Source organism: Numida meleagris, chromosome 3 (genome assembly GCF_002078875.1).
Source record: "Numida meleagris isolate 19003 breed g44 Domestic line chromosome 3, NumMel1.0, whole genome shotgun sequence".
Taxonomy (NCBI): Eukaryota; Metazoa; Chordata; class Aves; order Galliformes; family Numididae; genus Numida; species Numida meleagris.
Window position 1 is genome coordinate 15,726,413 of NC_034411.1, and position 16,879 is coordinate 15,743,291.

General features: G+C 48.5%; 1 protein-coding gene across 1 annotated transcript; it reads left to right on the forward strand.

The window, feature by feature from the left end:
* TTL (tubulin tyrosine ligase) lies at positions 226-16,471 on the forward strand. The gene is made up of 7 exons (XM_021389460.1): positions 226-529; positions 3,893-3,971; positions 5,690-5,922; positions 8,686-8,821; positions 8,912-9,181; positions 10,006-10,149; positions 12,113-16,471. The coding sequence occupies exons 1-7, from the start codon at positions 373-375 to the stop codon at positions 12,228-12,230; spliced, it is 1,137 nt and encodes a 378-aa protein (XP_021245135.1). The 5' UTR covers positions 226-372; the 3' UTR covers positions 12,231-16,471.

Consider the following 16,879-nt stretch of genomic DNA (forward strand, 5'->3'; position numbering starts at 1 on the left):
ATTACGTCACTCCCCTGACGTCATCTTCTACAGCTCCGCTTCCGGGTCGCGCGGAGGAAGGCGGGGCGGGGGCGTGCCGCGCCGGGGCGTGCCCACCCTCCCCCCTCCCTTGGGAAGGCCCGAGCCGGGGCCTCCCCGCCTCGCGGACGCCGGCCCCGCGCGGTCCCTCCCCGCGATGAGCTCAGCCCTGCGGCGTGGCGTGGCGCGGGGCGGGCGGCGCGCAGGGGTGGGCGGCCCCGGCCATGCGGAGCTCGGCCGGGAGGCGGCGAGGGCGGCGGCGGAGGGCCCTGCCTAGGCTGCGGCGGGGCCCCATGGGCCTGGGGCGCCCCTCGGGCCCCCGGGGGTAGGCTCGGCGGTGGTCGCCCCGCCGCCATGTACACCTTCGTGGTGCGGGACGAGAACAGCAGCGTCTACGCGGAGGTCTCCCGGCTCCTCCTGGCCACCGGGCAGTGGAAGCGCCTGAGGAAGGACAACCCCCGCTTCAACCTGATGCTGGGCGAGAGGAACCGGCTCCCCTTCGGCAGGCTGGGTAAGGGCCCGCGGCGGGCTCGGGGCTGAGGAACCCGTGGCAGTGTCTTTTGTCGCCGGGTATCTTTCGGTTCCTCACCCGGGGACTCGGGTAGGCGTGGTGCTCCCCTCAGCCCGGGCAGGCCCTGGTTCAGGGAGGGGGACCCCGCCTCAGTGTGCAGCCGCACGGCTTGTCACAGCCTCTTGTCCCCCAGGGTCCCCTGTCGCCTGCTGTTCCCCAGCATCTTACTAGTCATGCTGACCCCCAGGTATCTGCCGGGCTCCTTGTCGCGGGGACCCCCACGACCAGCATCGCGCAGAACAAAGGGCTGCGGCCGGTGGGCTCCGTGCAGAGCTTCCCAGCCCTGGAAAGGGCTCTCTCCAGCAACCTCATAGCCTGAGATTGGACAGTCCTGTCTGGGAACCGCTGCCCCTTGCCTGGGCTCCAAGGATTGCCTTCCCTAAGTGCCTTCAGGATGGTGACTCCGCAGTCCCCCAAAATGCACAGCCTGGGGCTGCAGGGTGGAGGAACTGGGTTGCAGGCACACAGGACACTCACCCCACGGCAGGGCCATCCCTGTATTTGTCTCCTGGACGTTGGGGGCACTGGTCTCAGGGTCCCCTCTGAGCCTGCGTTATCCTGCAGCGATGCCCTTGAGGACTTTTTTTTGCCATTCACAGGGGACTCGGTGAGGGTGACATCTAGGGCACATCTAGTACCTGCTTGGGGCAGGGTGAGAGGCTGTGTGTGCGTAAGGCCAAGCCTTGCACCTTCCTTGTCCCCTCTGCCAGCATGAGTGGCCATGGCTGAACAAGACCTGGGAGCTTCCCTGTGGAGACTTGTCCCTTGCCTGCCCTGCACAGTGCTTGTCCAGTGCTCTGCTGGATAGGGAAGAGCCTGAAACCAGGGAGAGAAAGGGCTGTGCTCAGCCCACAAGCTGGGAGAGCCACGCCAGGCACTGGCAGCAGTGTGGGGTGTGGTGGGGAGCAGAGATGCACTGTCATTGCCCATGGCTGGTGGCAAGCCGGCTGGAGCTGCAGGGCTGGCAGCTGTCCGTGTGGAGTGCCAGCTGCTGTACTATCCCCATGCTGGCTCTTGTCCCCAGGAGTGCTGGAGAAGGCTTGGGATCAGCATGCTGCTAAGCACACCACAGTGTTTCCCTTCTGTGGTCCCCTGTTTCTGCATCAGACGTCTGTCAGGACCCTCCTGGCCTCCTTCCATCTCATTCACCATAGTTTCCAGTGATTTTGCAGCATTGCTTCAAGCTGCAGAAGCACTAGAGCAAGAGAAGCCCACTTTCCCCAGCAACTTGAGGGCAGGACTGCTTTTCTAGCCCCTTTCATGCAATTCAAACCCAGCACCATTCAGTCAGCACTGCTCTTTCAGATCTGCAAGTCACCAGCTCCAGCTCCTCTCCCCTTGTTTCCATGTGCATTTGCAACTGGAAAGTCCCCACATCATAGAGCAATGCTGTCTGGTTGCTTCTCAACACAAAGCTATTTGCAGCAAATGAAGTAGAGGCTAAAGCAGTAAGGATGCTCTCAGGTGCTGCAGCCGGCCACAGCATGCAAACCTGTACCCTAATGTGCCTGTTGTGAAGATGTGCCTTTGAGCATCAGGCTTTGCCATAGGCAAAATGTGGCCCTCTGCTGTGACCTGGACAGCATGTCCAGCTGTGTAGTTCAAACTCTTAACAAACCCTTCCATTGTGGAGAAGAGCCCTGGGATGATGGAAGGGCTTCTGCAAGCTCTTCAGCATGTGTTGCAGTGGGAGGCCTGAAAATTTAAACCTTTGTTGCAGCCAAGGTGCAGCAACAACTGTTAGAGAGGGACCAAACTTTGGTACTGGTTTCTTCAACCCATCGTTCTGTAGCAGGAGTTGGTTGCCTGAAATCAGTAGATTCAGACAAAAAACATGGTTGTTTTGGAATGTCTTCCAAAAAGCTGTAGAACCTTCTCTGGTACGTCTTCCTCAAGCTGTCCCTCTGAGCAGCTGTTGCGTGCAGCTGACTTGGTTTTTTAAAAGGCTTAAAACAGACGTCATTTCAGGAAGCTGTAAGGCTGTGTGTCCTGAGAGAGAGGTGGAGGTGGGCTCTCAGCTGGAGCCTCTGGCTGGCTGCAAGCACCCCTGTTGTACCCACTGATTTCCTACTTCTTGGGCTGACCATGCCCTTAAGCGGTGAGTCCACTTGGAATAGTGAGGTCACCTTTGGACCTCATTTCCCCTAGGAAGGAAGCAAAATCAATAAACTGGAGACAGAAGGAAATCTGAGAGTTTTTGCTCCTTTCTTCCAGTAAATCAGTGTGTGGCAGTGCTGGCTGCATGTTAAAGTGCCTGAAGTTGCCAGAAGATGGGTTTCAGCTATCTCTTATTTAAGGATCTGTGAATAAAGTAGCGACCCATGCCAGGGTCGTGTTTTTTTGATTGAAATACACGTTGACTATCTGTGATCTTGCGGGTGCCTGGTCTTTAAGTTAATATTTTCTCTGGGTTTGTTTTTTTTTCAGGCAAACTCCCAAGGAGGGTAACTAAAACCTTAAATACTATTTTAGGGCCTAAATCACTCCCACAAGCATTTGTTTGGAAAGAGAAGGCAAAAATGCAAATAATTGTCATGCCTCGGAGTTTCCCTCAAGGTCTCATTTCAGACCAGAGTGGTTTCCTGTCACATTTTCCCTATTCATGTTCTTGTTGATTGTTGTCACCAGGGTCCCAGGCATTGCCTCAGGCATTGTTCACCTGTTGCACATTGATGGCTGTGTGGGACAGTGTGTTGCTGCCCAGATCTGCATTACCCTCTGGGCTGCTGCCATTCTGTCCCAGCAGAGCATCCCTAACTAAGCGTGGGTGTCTGCGCTGTGTGCAAGGGTGAGGACAGGCAGGCTGTGGTGTAAAGCCCAATATAAGCAGAGGGGCTAAATCTTCTTTTAACATTTCCCAGTGTTTTAACTGGGCCAAAAGGGACAAAAGAAAAGCAAAAACCCCAAGGCTGTTTTCTGAGCTGTGATCTTTGTGCTGTGATGTACTTCATCTTCATACTTCACTTAAGATTGAGTGAAATCTTGGCTCTTAAAAACTGCCACCAGCAAATGGAGAACATTTTTGGGTGCCTCTGCCAGTTCCCAGTATGAATTAGGAAATGGTTATTTTCCTTTGGAAAATGGCAGTGACATGTTCAAAGCAGACTCGAATAAGTGCATGGGCTTTCCTCCATGAAGGAAAGAAAATGGCAGAGCCAGTGCCAGCTCAGTGCTTGTTTCTTTGACACGTGGAGAGGAAACAGCCTGGCTTTCCTTCCCTGCTGCTCAGATCCTTTGCACCAAGCAGGTATTTTTCCTTCAGTAATTAAGAAGTTTGTCTGACCCTTCTGTTTTCCCTTGTAGGCCACGAACCTGGACTTGTGCAGCTGGTGAATTATTACAGGGGAGCAGACAAGCTGTGTCGCAAAGCATCCCTGGTGAAGTAAGAAATTTACTGAATTGTTGCATGGGATTGAGAGAAATATTTCTGCTAGCTGTTGTCAACAGCTCAACCTGTTCTTAGGGTATTTCACAGAACAGCTGCCCTGGGAATGTCCTAGCACGTGCTGTCTTCAGACTTCTGTGTTGATCTACGCAGCTATCTGTGCACAATGACCTCTTTGTAACTTCAGGGGAAATGACATTTCCACTGAATTACATCTGCTTGAAAAATAGAGTATATTGAATCAGGCAGACAGGGAGCTGCAGATTAGAGCCAAATCAAAGAAAAAAAAACAACAAACCATATCTGCTCTTTTTCCTTGTAGCTACGTGATTAAAACCTACTCCTTTTATTCTGATTCATACAGAGAGGAGGCACTAATATGCCTTTAGCTAATCATATTTGTTGGTCAAGCAAATGTCTGGAGACATCTCCAGGAAGAGCTGGCTCTGGGAGTTATTTCTGCACGACCAGCCACGCTACAGTCTCCTGGGGAAATGACGGTGAGCTTTTATTGCAGATAACCTTGGTCTCCGTGCAAACCGTTAGGGCATCTTCATGTCAGAACTCTTGGCCTCCTCCAAGAATTTGATTCCATGTTAGTGTCTGTCCTGCCTCTTGCTGATGCAGATCTGCAGACTGCGTGCTGATCTGAGGCCTCTCCTTCCTCTGCAAAGAACCTGGTCCCAAAAGCTTTCTGTGCAGTGGTGGTTGTGTCAGGCATTAAGAGTATATTTTAAGTAAGCATTTGGTGCGCTCCCCAGTTGGATTTCTTTGCAACCAATGATCTGGACACAGTGCTCAAAATACTTCTGCTTGTTTTTCTCTCCTGAAGCTTGGCTGACCTTTTGAGCTCAAGAGTCAGACATGCATCAAGCCACTTATGAACCCAAGGGACCAGAAATGACATTCCTCTGACAGTGGGATCCAAGGGTGTCACTGCCTGACTGCTGTTTCAACAGATAGGCACAAATGTATGGAGAGAGTCAGCACATCATTAGCTCTGCTTTTGGCCTTCAGCAAAACACAGAATGAGCATTCAAAGAGGCAGGCAGCTCCCTGGACTCTGAAAGATAACAGACCTGGGCACCCCTGGCAGGAGTTTGCTGACATAACTGGTAGGAGAGAGTATCTGTTGGAGCGATCAGAGGCTGCATAATGCAGCGGGTATCCTGGGCACCTCAGAACATGAAGCATGTGGCTGTGTCCTTGCCTTCAGTGCATTCCCAGTGGTCTTCCATCGCAGCTAGGGTGCCTGATCTGATCTCAGTGGGAAAGGGGTCAAGAGGCCAAGCATTACTGCTCTGGCCTCTCCTTTGCTGTTATCACAGCTTCCTTCCTGTTGTTCATTAACAATCACGCCTCCTTGGTGGTCTTGTGCAGAGATGGTGCAGGGATGTTGCTGCAAGCTCTAATTACAGAGGTTTCTACTCTACTGGTTGTTTCATGACATCCATAGTATCTACAAAATATTTAACAGAAGTGCATAAGTCTGGTTCAAAGAGCTGCAGCTTTGGGGTGCCTTAATCTGTTTAGGAAGACCCTAATTTCAAAGATAGGAGAATACAATAACTGAATCCATATTGTCTGTAAGTTGCTATTCATCACCAAGCAAAAGAGCCCAGTTAGTGGTCATTTGTACTTATTAAATGATGTCCTTGCTGGTCACTCTGGAGATTAACAATTTGGAGATTATCAGGCTGTATCTCTTCATCTAGGCTAATCAAGACAAGCCCTGAACTATCAGAGTCTTGCACGTGGTTTCCTGAGTCTTATGTGATTTACCCAACAAACTTGAAGACCCCCGTGGCTCCGGCGCAGAATGGAATTCGCCATCTCATAAACAACACGAGGACAGATGAGAGGGAAGTCTTCTTGGCTGCTTACAACAGGCGTCGGGAAGGCAGAGAAGGCAATGTGTGGATTGCCAAGTCCTCAGCTGGTGCCAAAGGTTCGTTCTTCAGCAAAATGAGCCACCTTATCAGTATTCCTTCTAGCGGAGTCATGGGGTTTGGCTGAACGCAAGCCTGTCTGTGAAGGGCTTTGACTACTTATTCCATGCAAGTTACAACACCATAAGGCTCTCCTTTGTCTGCTTAGTGGCATGGAACTCCTTACATGAATCATAATGTGCACATGCTAGCTGGACATGGATGGCAGTGAAAGGACCCCTTTTCTTCTACTCATACACCTCAAAATATAGGAAGGTTTGCTGCAGGGGGAAGACAGCAGGGAGCAGCCGGCCAAGGGAATGTGGGCTGTAGAGCTAAGGGAGCAGAACGGGATATGGGGTGGAGGGCATCAAACAAGACAGTAGTCAACCATAACAGCAGGAAACATCTTCATGCTGCATCTAAGCCTGATTTCAGCTGAGCAGAAATACCATCATTTGTCTTCCCACCAACCCAAATACCTGGTGTCAGTGGCCCACTCATGGTCACTCTGAGAGTGGGAGTCTTTGAGCTTAGTGCATCCAAATTATGTCCAAACTGTGAGCAGGGAGCAGAGCAAGGGCAAGCAATGCAACATCTGTATTTCCCTTAATTTGAATAAGGCAATAGATATCTAAATGATAACATATTCCTCCTTCCAGAAATAATGAGCTATTAAGAAGAGATAGCTGGACACAGCTTTGGTGATTATCCTATCTACCAATCATAGCAGTATCAGTGGCATGCTGTCAGAATTGCTTTATGGATACTTGCCTTACGGTGTGTGCAGAACCCAGCCCATTCAAAGGGAACAGGTTCACACGTACTATTCATTTGCAGAGTCTCTCCTGATGCAATTTTAAAAAAATTATCAGAAAATGTGGAAGCCAGAGATGGGTGGCTGCAGGGAGGCTGCGACATACAACTCTCCTTCACACAGGCTTTCCTCAGTGTTCTGCTTTCATGGCCACGTTAGAGCAAAGCGTCTGAAGACTGCGTATTTTCAGCAGGGAGGAAGGGGAAATGAGTCCTTTTGTCACGCTGCTGGTAGGAAGTGTGTCTGTGTAGTGTCACTGTCTGGCAAAGAAATAATCTAGAAAACTGAAAAAGCCATGGCTGTTGTTCACTGCAGCATGGGGAGATTTAAACTCCCCACATACTTCATTCAAGTGTGATCTCACCTTCTTTTCTGCATTAAAGTAACTTTTTGTATTCATCGGTGTGCTGCAGAACTCAAGGTGGGAATTAACATGGAAATTGAACCTGGTGTTAGTCTTCTAGAGAGAAGTTCTAAGTGTCGGGGGATTACTTCTGATGAAGTAGAAGGCTTGTCAGCATTAATTGCCCAGGCAGATTCAGTGAAGACACAGCTCCTGTCTGAGGGGAGTTCTAGGAGGAGCTCGATGGTCCATCAGTAATAAGAAGACTAAAGGTTTAGGATGCCCCTGACTTAAAAGTTGAGAAGTTTTCATCTCTGGCTAGAGATTTTGGTGTTGACTTTGAGAACAGAGACAGGGGCCCCCACATAAGCTGCTTTTCTGTCTCACTGGGTTGCTGACTAGGTGCACAGTTAAGCTAACCACTCCCCCAGTTTACCATCTGTCCAGCACAGAACAGATACCTGCTGATTTTCCTGCTGCAGGAGCTTACTGTCTTAAAGAGATGTTGTTTTCCTCCTTTCCCCCAGTGTATAGCCCTGTGATTGTACCATTGTAGGTGTCTGCCTGGCTCTGCTGTAATCAGGGGACTAAAAAACTTCCCCCTCCTCTTTCCCCCTGCACCCCTTCCCACCCCCCCAAAAAAAAAGAAAGAAAAAAAATTATTTTGATGAAGCATTTCCAGTTGAGAATTGTTAGGTAATTTTACTTGAGCTGGTTTATCTCTCACGTGGTGCTGTGCCATCCCTTTATCACATCTCAGAAAGGGTATATTCTCTCATCGTTGCTCTGCAACAGTGGATTCATTTCTAGACTTACAAGAAATGAACAGTGACAGCTTCAGCCAAAATGTGTTGGTATTTAAAAGATACATCTAAATTTTTTAATGAATAGTTTCCATGGCAGGGGAAAACACTGGCTGAGTGGATGAGCATTTTGAAACAGTTCTTTTCCTAATCAGCAGTGGTTTCAACAGTAACTTAAATGGACTCAGTGAGCAGAGGAACACGGTTTGCGCATGCATGCATGTGTGACTGCCTCTGGCAAACAGAAAAGCCAGGCGGGGGAAGAAAGTCTGAATCTAGGATAAAAACAAACCTCCCTTCCCAAAGAAACAAAATAAATAAAAACCTCACAAACTGCCAAGACTCTGCTTTGCAAACTGTAGAAAAATAGAGAAAAGCAAAACAGAATTAAAAAGTGCTTGCTAAATGTCCCTTCCCACCAAGCCCAGATGGAAAAAACATGCCAGAAAGAGAAACAAAATCCCCCAGACAAAGCAGCTGCCTCACTTCTTGCCAAGGTCAATGCAATGCCACTTGCATCTAAAATAGCCATCTACCTGCCAAAAAGCCCCATGTTATCTCTGGAACCTGTGGTTCCCAGCTGTGTTCCAGCTGTGAGGAAACCAAATGCCCTGTGCTGTGGGAAAAGGGATATACCTCTGCCAGGCTGCTACCTGACATTATGCAAATGTGACAATTGCTTAGGCAGCAATCAGATCTGAGGTTGTGGGTTCTTGTATATTGCTTGTTTTCTCGTGGGAATGAGCCATGGTCTGCTTGGGCCTGGAAAGAACTCCAGCAAAGATCTTCACCTAATTTTTTCTTTTCCTTTCTGTGCCAGGGGAAGGGATTCTGATTTCTTCAGAGGCTTCGGAGCTCCTGGATTTCATTGATGAGCAGGGACAAGTGCATGTGATTCAGAAATACCTGGAGAGGCCTCTTCTTTTGGAGCCAGGGCATCGCAAGTTTGACATCAGGTAACTGTTGCTTTTTTGCCTTTTGTAATACCAGTTTGCGCTGTTTCTTGTTAAGCCACTGGGACATGAGTTTGTTCTCTTTTCCCCTAGGAGCTGGGTTCTTGTGGATCATCTATATAATATCTACCTCTACAGAGAGGGTGTCCTGCGGACCTCTTCCGAACCATATAACAGTGCTAATTTCCAGGACAAAACCTGCCACCTGACCAATCACTGCATTCAGAAGGAATATTCCAAAAATTATGGGCGGTATGAGGAAGGGAATGAAATGTTCTTTGAAGAGTTCAACCAGTATCTGATGGATGCCCTGAACACAACGCTTGAGAATAGCATCTTATTGCAAATCAAACACATAATAAGGTAACCAGCTACCTATTGTACAGTGGTACATAACCCTTGAGTGACAGAGAGCATGTATGAACACAGCTGGGAAAGCAGACAGACAAGGGAAGAGTTTCATTTGCGTGGATCAGAGGTTGTGGCTCAGAGATACATTGAAGATAAAGCCAGAAGGACCCCGCTGTCACTGCTTAATGGTAAAGCAGATAAGGGACTATATAGGTGCTGTTCTCTGAAGGCAGTGTGCCAATATGTGTGGATTTTGCTGCTTGTAGCTTGCTAAAGGAGTGAGATGATTTGGTGAGGGAAGAGGGTAGGTCAAAAGATAGGTTTAGGAGAGGTCGAGGTGAAAAAAGATGTAGGGCGTAAGAGTGGAAATGAAGCAGGACTCAAATCTGCAGGATTTCCATGCTCCCCTGCTGTCAGCAAGCAGCAGCATGCGTTGTTGCAGGGCATTTTGTCTTATTCATTCCAAGCAGAGCTAAGTTAGCGCTATCAGCTGCTTCCTGGGCACTGAGGAAATTGTCTGGAGAGATCATGGTGCTGGAGAGAAATCAGGTCTTGAAAAAGTGGTCTTCCACGGCAGAGTTTCCTTCGCAAATACTCCATTGCTGTTACTTAAGCCAAAGAGACATAACACAGTCTTTGAAGGTCTCAGTGACAAATGAGCTCTGAGTGTCAGTTCCCTGGGGACCTGGTACAGTCCTTTGTGGCTCTGTCTTCTGCTCCAGCAGGCAACAAGTGGCCCGTCCACTTAACTGCACTGTGCACTTACCCTCAGAAGCTGCAGTGCAGACTGTGTCTGCAGGGCTTTTAACCTTGTGTTTGTGCTTTTCCCATCACAGAAGCTGCCTTATGTGTATAGAGCCTGCAATCAGCACAAAGCATCTTCACTACCAGAGCTTCCAGCTCTTTGGCTTTGACTTCATGGTTGATGAGGAGTTGAAAGTCTGGCTCATAGAAGTCAATGGGGCTCCAGCTTGTGCCCAGTAAGTAGTCAGTTTCTGTAATACATTTGTGATGCCACCATTCATATAACTTGCACAAAACATGGCTGTGTACCAGCTCCAAACGAAAAAGGTGGAAGAAAGTGAACGGTAGGGGCCTTTCCCAGGCGAATCCATACCAGATTTTGCTGTAAGTACCAGTCAATGTAAGTTAATTTCTGCTGCCTCTGTGCTTGGTCTCCTGCAGCTTCTTTCCTGCTTAAATCTCATTTTCTGAACAACTGGATCTGAGTGCAGCTTGGGTTGTTTTTATTGACACCATGGGGTATGTTTCAGAATTAATGCCTTGGGCCTCAGTTGCTTTCTCAGTCTCTTGTGCAGCCAGTGGTGGCTGCTCTTCATGCGAGCACAGAATAAATGGGTAGCTTTAAAGGTAGCAGATGGAAGCAGGTGACTGAATTTGCAGGCAGTGGGACTCCAGAGCACTCTGTGGATGCCTCAGATACTGGATCAAAGGTTGTGCTAGCCACAGGGAAGCTGAGACAGCCACAAACCCATGGCCGTGAACATCTCTGCATAGGCACAGCGAGAAGTGCTGTTTTATGTGATTGAGACAACAGTGGAAGACTAGAAATCTTTGCCTAAATAGGCATTTATATCATATACAGACCCAGCAGAGCAGAGCAGGCTGTTCTACATTATCTGCATTATTATACCTTTTAAATTATTTATATATATATATATATGACTATTATGTATGCTCTACATAGTATGATAATATAATATATATGTGTTATGTTATGTACATTAATCTATATTAGATGTAAATTAGAGCAAATCATTGCTAATACTAGGGAAGAAATAAAGGGCCAGCCTACCAGGCAGCCTGGACAGCAGCCTTTTCAGAGCTAGGCCTCAGGGGGCTTCCGTTGTCCAGAATGTCCTGTTCATCATGTGCACCATGGTATAATTCTGCCTTGCACCTCCTTTTTGTTGTGTGGGTAGGGTTTGGCTTTTGCTGCATGGGTTTGGCTTTCAATGATGCTCTGGTTGCTTTGTGCCTATGTATGGCACTTGGAAGCCTTGAGAAGCAGGTGACGAAGTTTTGGCTATTTGTGGCTCTTTATTTTCAGGACTACTCTAATTTGTAGCAGCAATACCAGACAATTCACGTTTAAGAGACAAAAATTGGCTGCTGAGAGCAGTAACGTGCCCAGAAGCTGAAAAAGTGTCTTACTGTCTATGTAGCTCCAGCTCATAGAATGACATTGTTAATCCTAGTAAAGACAGCTTTGGTACTCAGTGTCCCATACGCCAGCACGTTCTGTGAGGTTACACAAGTGTTTCCTTCAGCAGAAAATGAAGCTGTTGTTAACTGATTTCTCAAACACATTGTCTCTCTTCTGCCTAATCCTGCTTTGCATGAGCCTTGCCATTATGAAACTCTTCCAGCTCTTCCAAGGGGTGGTCCTGCGAAATCTTTGTGCCTAGCTCACAAGTTACTGTGCACAATTGCACCTCATTGCAGCGTTTCATCAAATCGTGCATACATCAGAGAAGTCCCTCTGGGGCACACCCCCACTTGCACAGGGTCTGGTATGATGGTCATGACTCCCTGAGTTGGGACACTGCTACAGGGGGTTCTCAGCAGTTGTCTGCCCCTATGTATCTTGTGGTGTGGGTCCTGACAGTGGGAGACACTGCTGAGCAACTGCAGTGTCCGTTGTTCTGACAGTAAACTTAGATAACAGGTTTTGTGGTCCCAAGCTGCAGAAGGCAATGTTGAAAATGGGAGCACCGTTGAAAAAGAAGACCGTCACTGGCATAGGAGGGGAGGATATCAAGAGATGCCTCATCTGCCCCTAGCCTCCCTGGGGCTACCTGTAACAGCAGCAGGATCCTGTAGCTCCCTTTGGGAAAGTGCATGCCTGTATAAAAAGAAGTTGGGAGGCCTGCTGGTTTGCTCTGCTTGGGCATCTTACTCTGTCTCTCTCTCATCTCGTAGGAAGCTATATGCAGAACTCTGCCAAGGAATTGTGGATGTAGCCATCTCTAGCGTTTTCCCCCTCACTGACACTGGACAGAAGACAAGCCAGCCAACATCAATCTTTATCAAGCTGTGATGATCACAGGAGTGCTTCTGCAGTGCACAAGGAGAGACTGCACCCACTGGGTCAGCACTGTTGAATGGCTTATCTCGGTATTATGCCAAAAAGTGATAGGGACAGGCTTCTTTTTTTTCTGGAAAGTCATGGAGAAAAACAACAGAACAGGCATCCACATAAAGCTGCGATGATCCAGAGCTGCTGAAACAACTCTGCCTGCATTCACCAAAATCTACTTTAGAAAAACAGCTCATGTGATACCTGATACCTTTTGATACCTGAAACAAATCTCTGGGAGTATAGCAAAATAACCTTAAGATGAAACCCCAACAGGGATACTATAATACTGTATTAGCTCCTCCTTTTCTACAGAGATAACGCTGGGTTTTTTTTTAAGGCAATTGAGAGAAGAAAACAATGATCATCTGGGACATCATAGTTGGAAAGTTTTCCTCCTCCCGCTATGTTTCTTCTTTCCTCACCTACTGCATCATTAGTGCCTTAGCTCAGCTCCAAATAGGTGGCTCCTTTCCTTTGTTCCTGCTCTATCCTGTAGAAAGGAGCAAGCTCTCTTGCATCACAGGATGCATAACACCAGGAACACCAAGAATTCAGTTTCCTTGGGTATTTTTGAAGCTGGCTTGCTGAACACCCAAGCAATGACTGGCAAGGATGCTGTCAGAAAGAGTGCTGAACTGCAGGCAGTGAATTAACCCAAGCAAGGAAGACGGTTTGTTTATTATAGTTATCCCTTTTCCTAATGAGATTTGATCAGTTTCCATCCAAGTCTGATGCAGCTGGATTCTGTTTAAAACAGGTAGAGAGACTTCCCCTTGGGGCTCACCTGCAGGCTATAGGATCTCTAGCATCACTTCTGTGCTAAGACTGTTTCAAATAGCTGAAACCCAATCTTCTCAGCTTCTTCTGAGACGCTGATGTGAATTTAGGCTCTTCTCTCAGCTTTCGTCTTTATGCCCTTGAGGCTTGAATCTGAAACCTTTCAACTCAAATGATTTTTATCCTTTTTGATCCAACCAATTTGATTCTCCTCTATTTGACAATTTTCTACCACAGTCCACAGCTCAGTAACAGCTAAGGGGAAGATGGGTGAGATGTTGCAGACCAGGCGAGAGATTCCTTGTGCATAGGTTTGCCACACAGATGGGACAGGATGATATTTTTGTGGGGAAGTTAAATTCTTTGAGGATCCTGAATTTCAGAGCTAACGTCTACTGTGAGTATAACTTAAGTCCCTGGCATACTACCCATTCTGTGAAGTTTATCTGAATTTTTAGCATAAGCCCAGCACATCCTTCCGAAGCTTAGTGCTCTCTGTGGAGCACAGCAGCATTTCTAACAGCAGCTGGCTGTGTGAGTGGTATCTGTCTGTGCTGTACCCCAGATTTTCATATGAAGAGTCAAAATTCGACAGTTAGATCTCACTTTTCAAGAGGCTGTAGCAGCGTCTGCGAAGAACTGAGTGCTCCCAGGGCGCACACTGGTGGTCCTGGGTTAGGAGTTTCTTTCCATGTTGCACATGATGTATGGATGTATGTTAGCTCTGAGGTTACATGTTTGAAAACACGCTTCAGGGCAGATTGCAAACAAGTGCCTGCTCAAGCAGCACAGAATCAGTTCCCAGTGAGGAAGGAAGGACATGGATTGTCTGATTGAGATCCCCAGACACTGCATAGGAAACCGTCATGGAAAACTGCAGCTCTGGGGGTTTGAATTGATTGCAGCAGGAGAGCAGTATGCTGCTGAGGTCAGGACTGTGTTCTGCTGCCTCTGGCAGAGGGAGATGATTGGCACAGAGATAAACTGTTTCCCATTACCCAAATAAACAGACGAGGAGATCATGGAGCTTACAGGCTTCTGACTGCCTGTGTGTAATAGGATGTGAATCAAGGAGTGGGATTTCTGCCTCTCACAAGATCCTGGCAGTGTGACGTACTTGTCTCTGCTCATGACTGAGATTTCAAAGGTCTTCATGCCAGCCAGGGGCTCTGCAAGCAGACAGTTCTGCCGCCTTTCTGTAGGCAGAACTGAAGTGTACTGGCCTTCTTGGAGTAAGGCATTTTGATTGTACTGTAATGGCATGGACACTGCAAAATGCTGTGAATCCACGCATGGCGCCATTTCACACCAGGATGCTCCAATCCAGAGGGGAACAGAGCGCTTGGCAAAACCCAGCAGAAGTATTGTGGGAAGGAAGCATTCCAAAAGGCCACACGAACACCTCTAAAGTTGTGAGTGCTGCGTGGATCAGCATCTGCCCAGCATGTGGCAGGCACAAGGTGGGCTGGTGCACACTACGAATTGACCAGGAGCAGTAGCTACAAGAGAGCGGCTTTGCTTTGTTCCTCTGTGCTGTGTGCAAAGGAGCCTGGGCTGCGAGTGCTGTGGGGTGGCTTTGTTTCTGAGCAGGACTCCCAAGTGCCAGGTCTGGTCTCTGGCTTTGGAACTTGCGTGTATGGTGAAGGGTCATCATGAACTCTTCAGCTCAAGAGTCAGGAGGCAGGCAGGGGGAAGCAGTGAGTCATAGGCTGGGAGAGAGAGGATGTGGGAAGAGAAATGGTTGGTTTTTTTTAATCTTATGGTAGCATATGAGGTGTCAAAATTTCCATGCAAACCAGGCAAAGCATGGTGGTAGCACTCTGTGGTAAAAAAGTAGGCTATAATGGTTAACAGGCAAAGCTACCTGTTCACCATGTTTTCATTGGCATTTTCATGTTAGCTTAAGCTAACGTGAGCTTAACAGTACACCTTCTTCCTCAGCAAAGACAGGATCTGATAGCAGTCACTCTGGTCCAGGATGTATGTGAGGCGACAGGAGACACTAAATGCTCTCAAGCCCTAGAGCTACTCAGTGTGCAGAGTGAGGAAAGAAAATGTTCCCTGCCATAAAGAAATGAAAGACACTCCAGCCATCTTTATTTTCTTCTCAAAAGGGAAATGCAAAAAATCGAATTCCTCCCTTTCTTAGTGTACAGATCCATGCTGATGGAGTGGCACGTGGCCAGGAAAGCAGCCTGGGCACAGGAAGATGCAGCGTCCTTCATGGGAGCAGTGGACAGCTAGGAGAAGCACTGACTCAGGAACCTCTGCCCAACTCCAAGGCCTTTTCTTCCCCTGTTTTCATCTGGGGTTGCACTGTGGTACATTACCACCTGGCTGTTTCTGCTGCTCCCTTAAAAGCAGAGCTTCTGTTCAATGGTAAAGCCATGACCACAGGCAATGCAGCTACTTATAACCTGCATTTCAGCTGAGTTTCGGGGAGGTGGTGATTCAGGGACACTTTAATCATTGGTATCTTTATTGAATTCTTAAAAATAAGCAACAGCTGCTGGAGGAAAACGGCCGGTACTGCCTATGACTGTTTACCACCTGCCCTCAGCATGCTCACTGAGGTAAAGCATGGGTGGAAAATGATAAGAGGACAGACAGCACTGTGCCTGAGCTCTTGTCCAAGCAGTAGAGGACATGCATGTGGCTGAGGCCTGAGCACTGCAGCTGTGGTTGCGCCTTGCAAGTGATGCTCACAAACTCTTTGGAGACTTTGAGGTTTTTTTTTTAGAAAAATGCAAAAATAAATGTTTTCTAGCTCATTTCAGCTAAAAGGTCAATAGAATAGGTCTTAGTCTCTTTCCTAAGCTTTTGCAAAGGATGGTGCTGGGTTTTGAGAAGACACCCACCATGTGGTGTGATGTCTCTAGTCTTAGTTTTGTCCCTTCGTGTCGGCCATGAAGGATTTAGGACCCAGGTGCTCTGGCTGTTTACCAGCAGGGCCTGGTCTAGCTGGACTCTGGGTTTCAGTGAACTCCTGTGTGGCAGCAACAGCTCCTGTGCTCCTACCGAAGGCCATGAAAAACACCAGAGAAGTCTATGGAGGTCTCAAAAGCTGCTTCACCCAGCTGCTGTGCCCTGTTGTCATCTGTGCCCTTTAGGACTGCTTGCATGTCCCCCGTCCTAGCATTTTAGTGTTCTCTGCATGCAGCTCTCCCTGAGGGAGCTGCACCGCGCCATACATGCGTTAATGGTGGTGTCTCATTCCCAGTGTCAGCTACTGCAGAGAGCCACAGCTCAGGTAGCAGCCAGTGCCAGGGGTGCTCAGGACGCTCCTGTGACGGCTCCAGGTCACCCTGCTGGCCGCCTGCACGTCAGCATGCACGTGTGCAGCCGGCGGGGCTCCCAGCTCGTGTTTTTCCAGCTGCTGTGTCCATGTCTGTCCTCAAGCATAATTAAAACAAGCAAATCTCCCTGGCTGTAGCATTTCTTTGGGATGGTGGAGTGGTAGATCTCCTGACAGGGGCACCAGGGCAGCCCAAGGAGTGCATCTAGGCCCATGGCAGTGGTTTATCACAAGAGCAAGATAAAAGCAACCCAAGACGGCCATGTGCCAAATACCTGGGGCGATTTGGAGGCCTGATAGTGGTGTTGGTGCAGACAGGGGCTGGCGGCTGCAGGCCTGCTCCTTAGAGATAAGCACCTCTGGCTTATCTGTGTACGTGCCACCAACATGGGGCTGTGAGGGAGTCCAGGCTTCTGCCACACCACCACGGGGACACAGGTTGGCAAGGGACACAGGTACCAAGGGGCACGGTGCAGGGGGACACGGGCACTGAGGGATGTGGCCCAGGGGGACATGGGCACTGGGGTGTGGGTGC

Coding starts and splice junctions, on each gene's coding strand:
- TTL (XM_021389460.1), top strand. CDS start 373: ATGTACACCTTCGTGGTGCGGGACGAGAACAGCAGCGTCTACGCGGAG. Junction 530..3,892: donor GCTCCCCTTCGGCAGGCTGG/GTAAGGGCCCGC, acceptor TTTCCCTTGTAG/GCCACGAACCTGGACTTGTG. Junction 8,822..8,911: donor CATCGCAAGTTTGACATCAG/GTAACTGTTGCT, acceptor CTTTTCCCCTAG/GAGCTGGGTTCTTGTGGATC.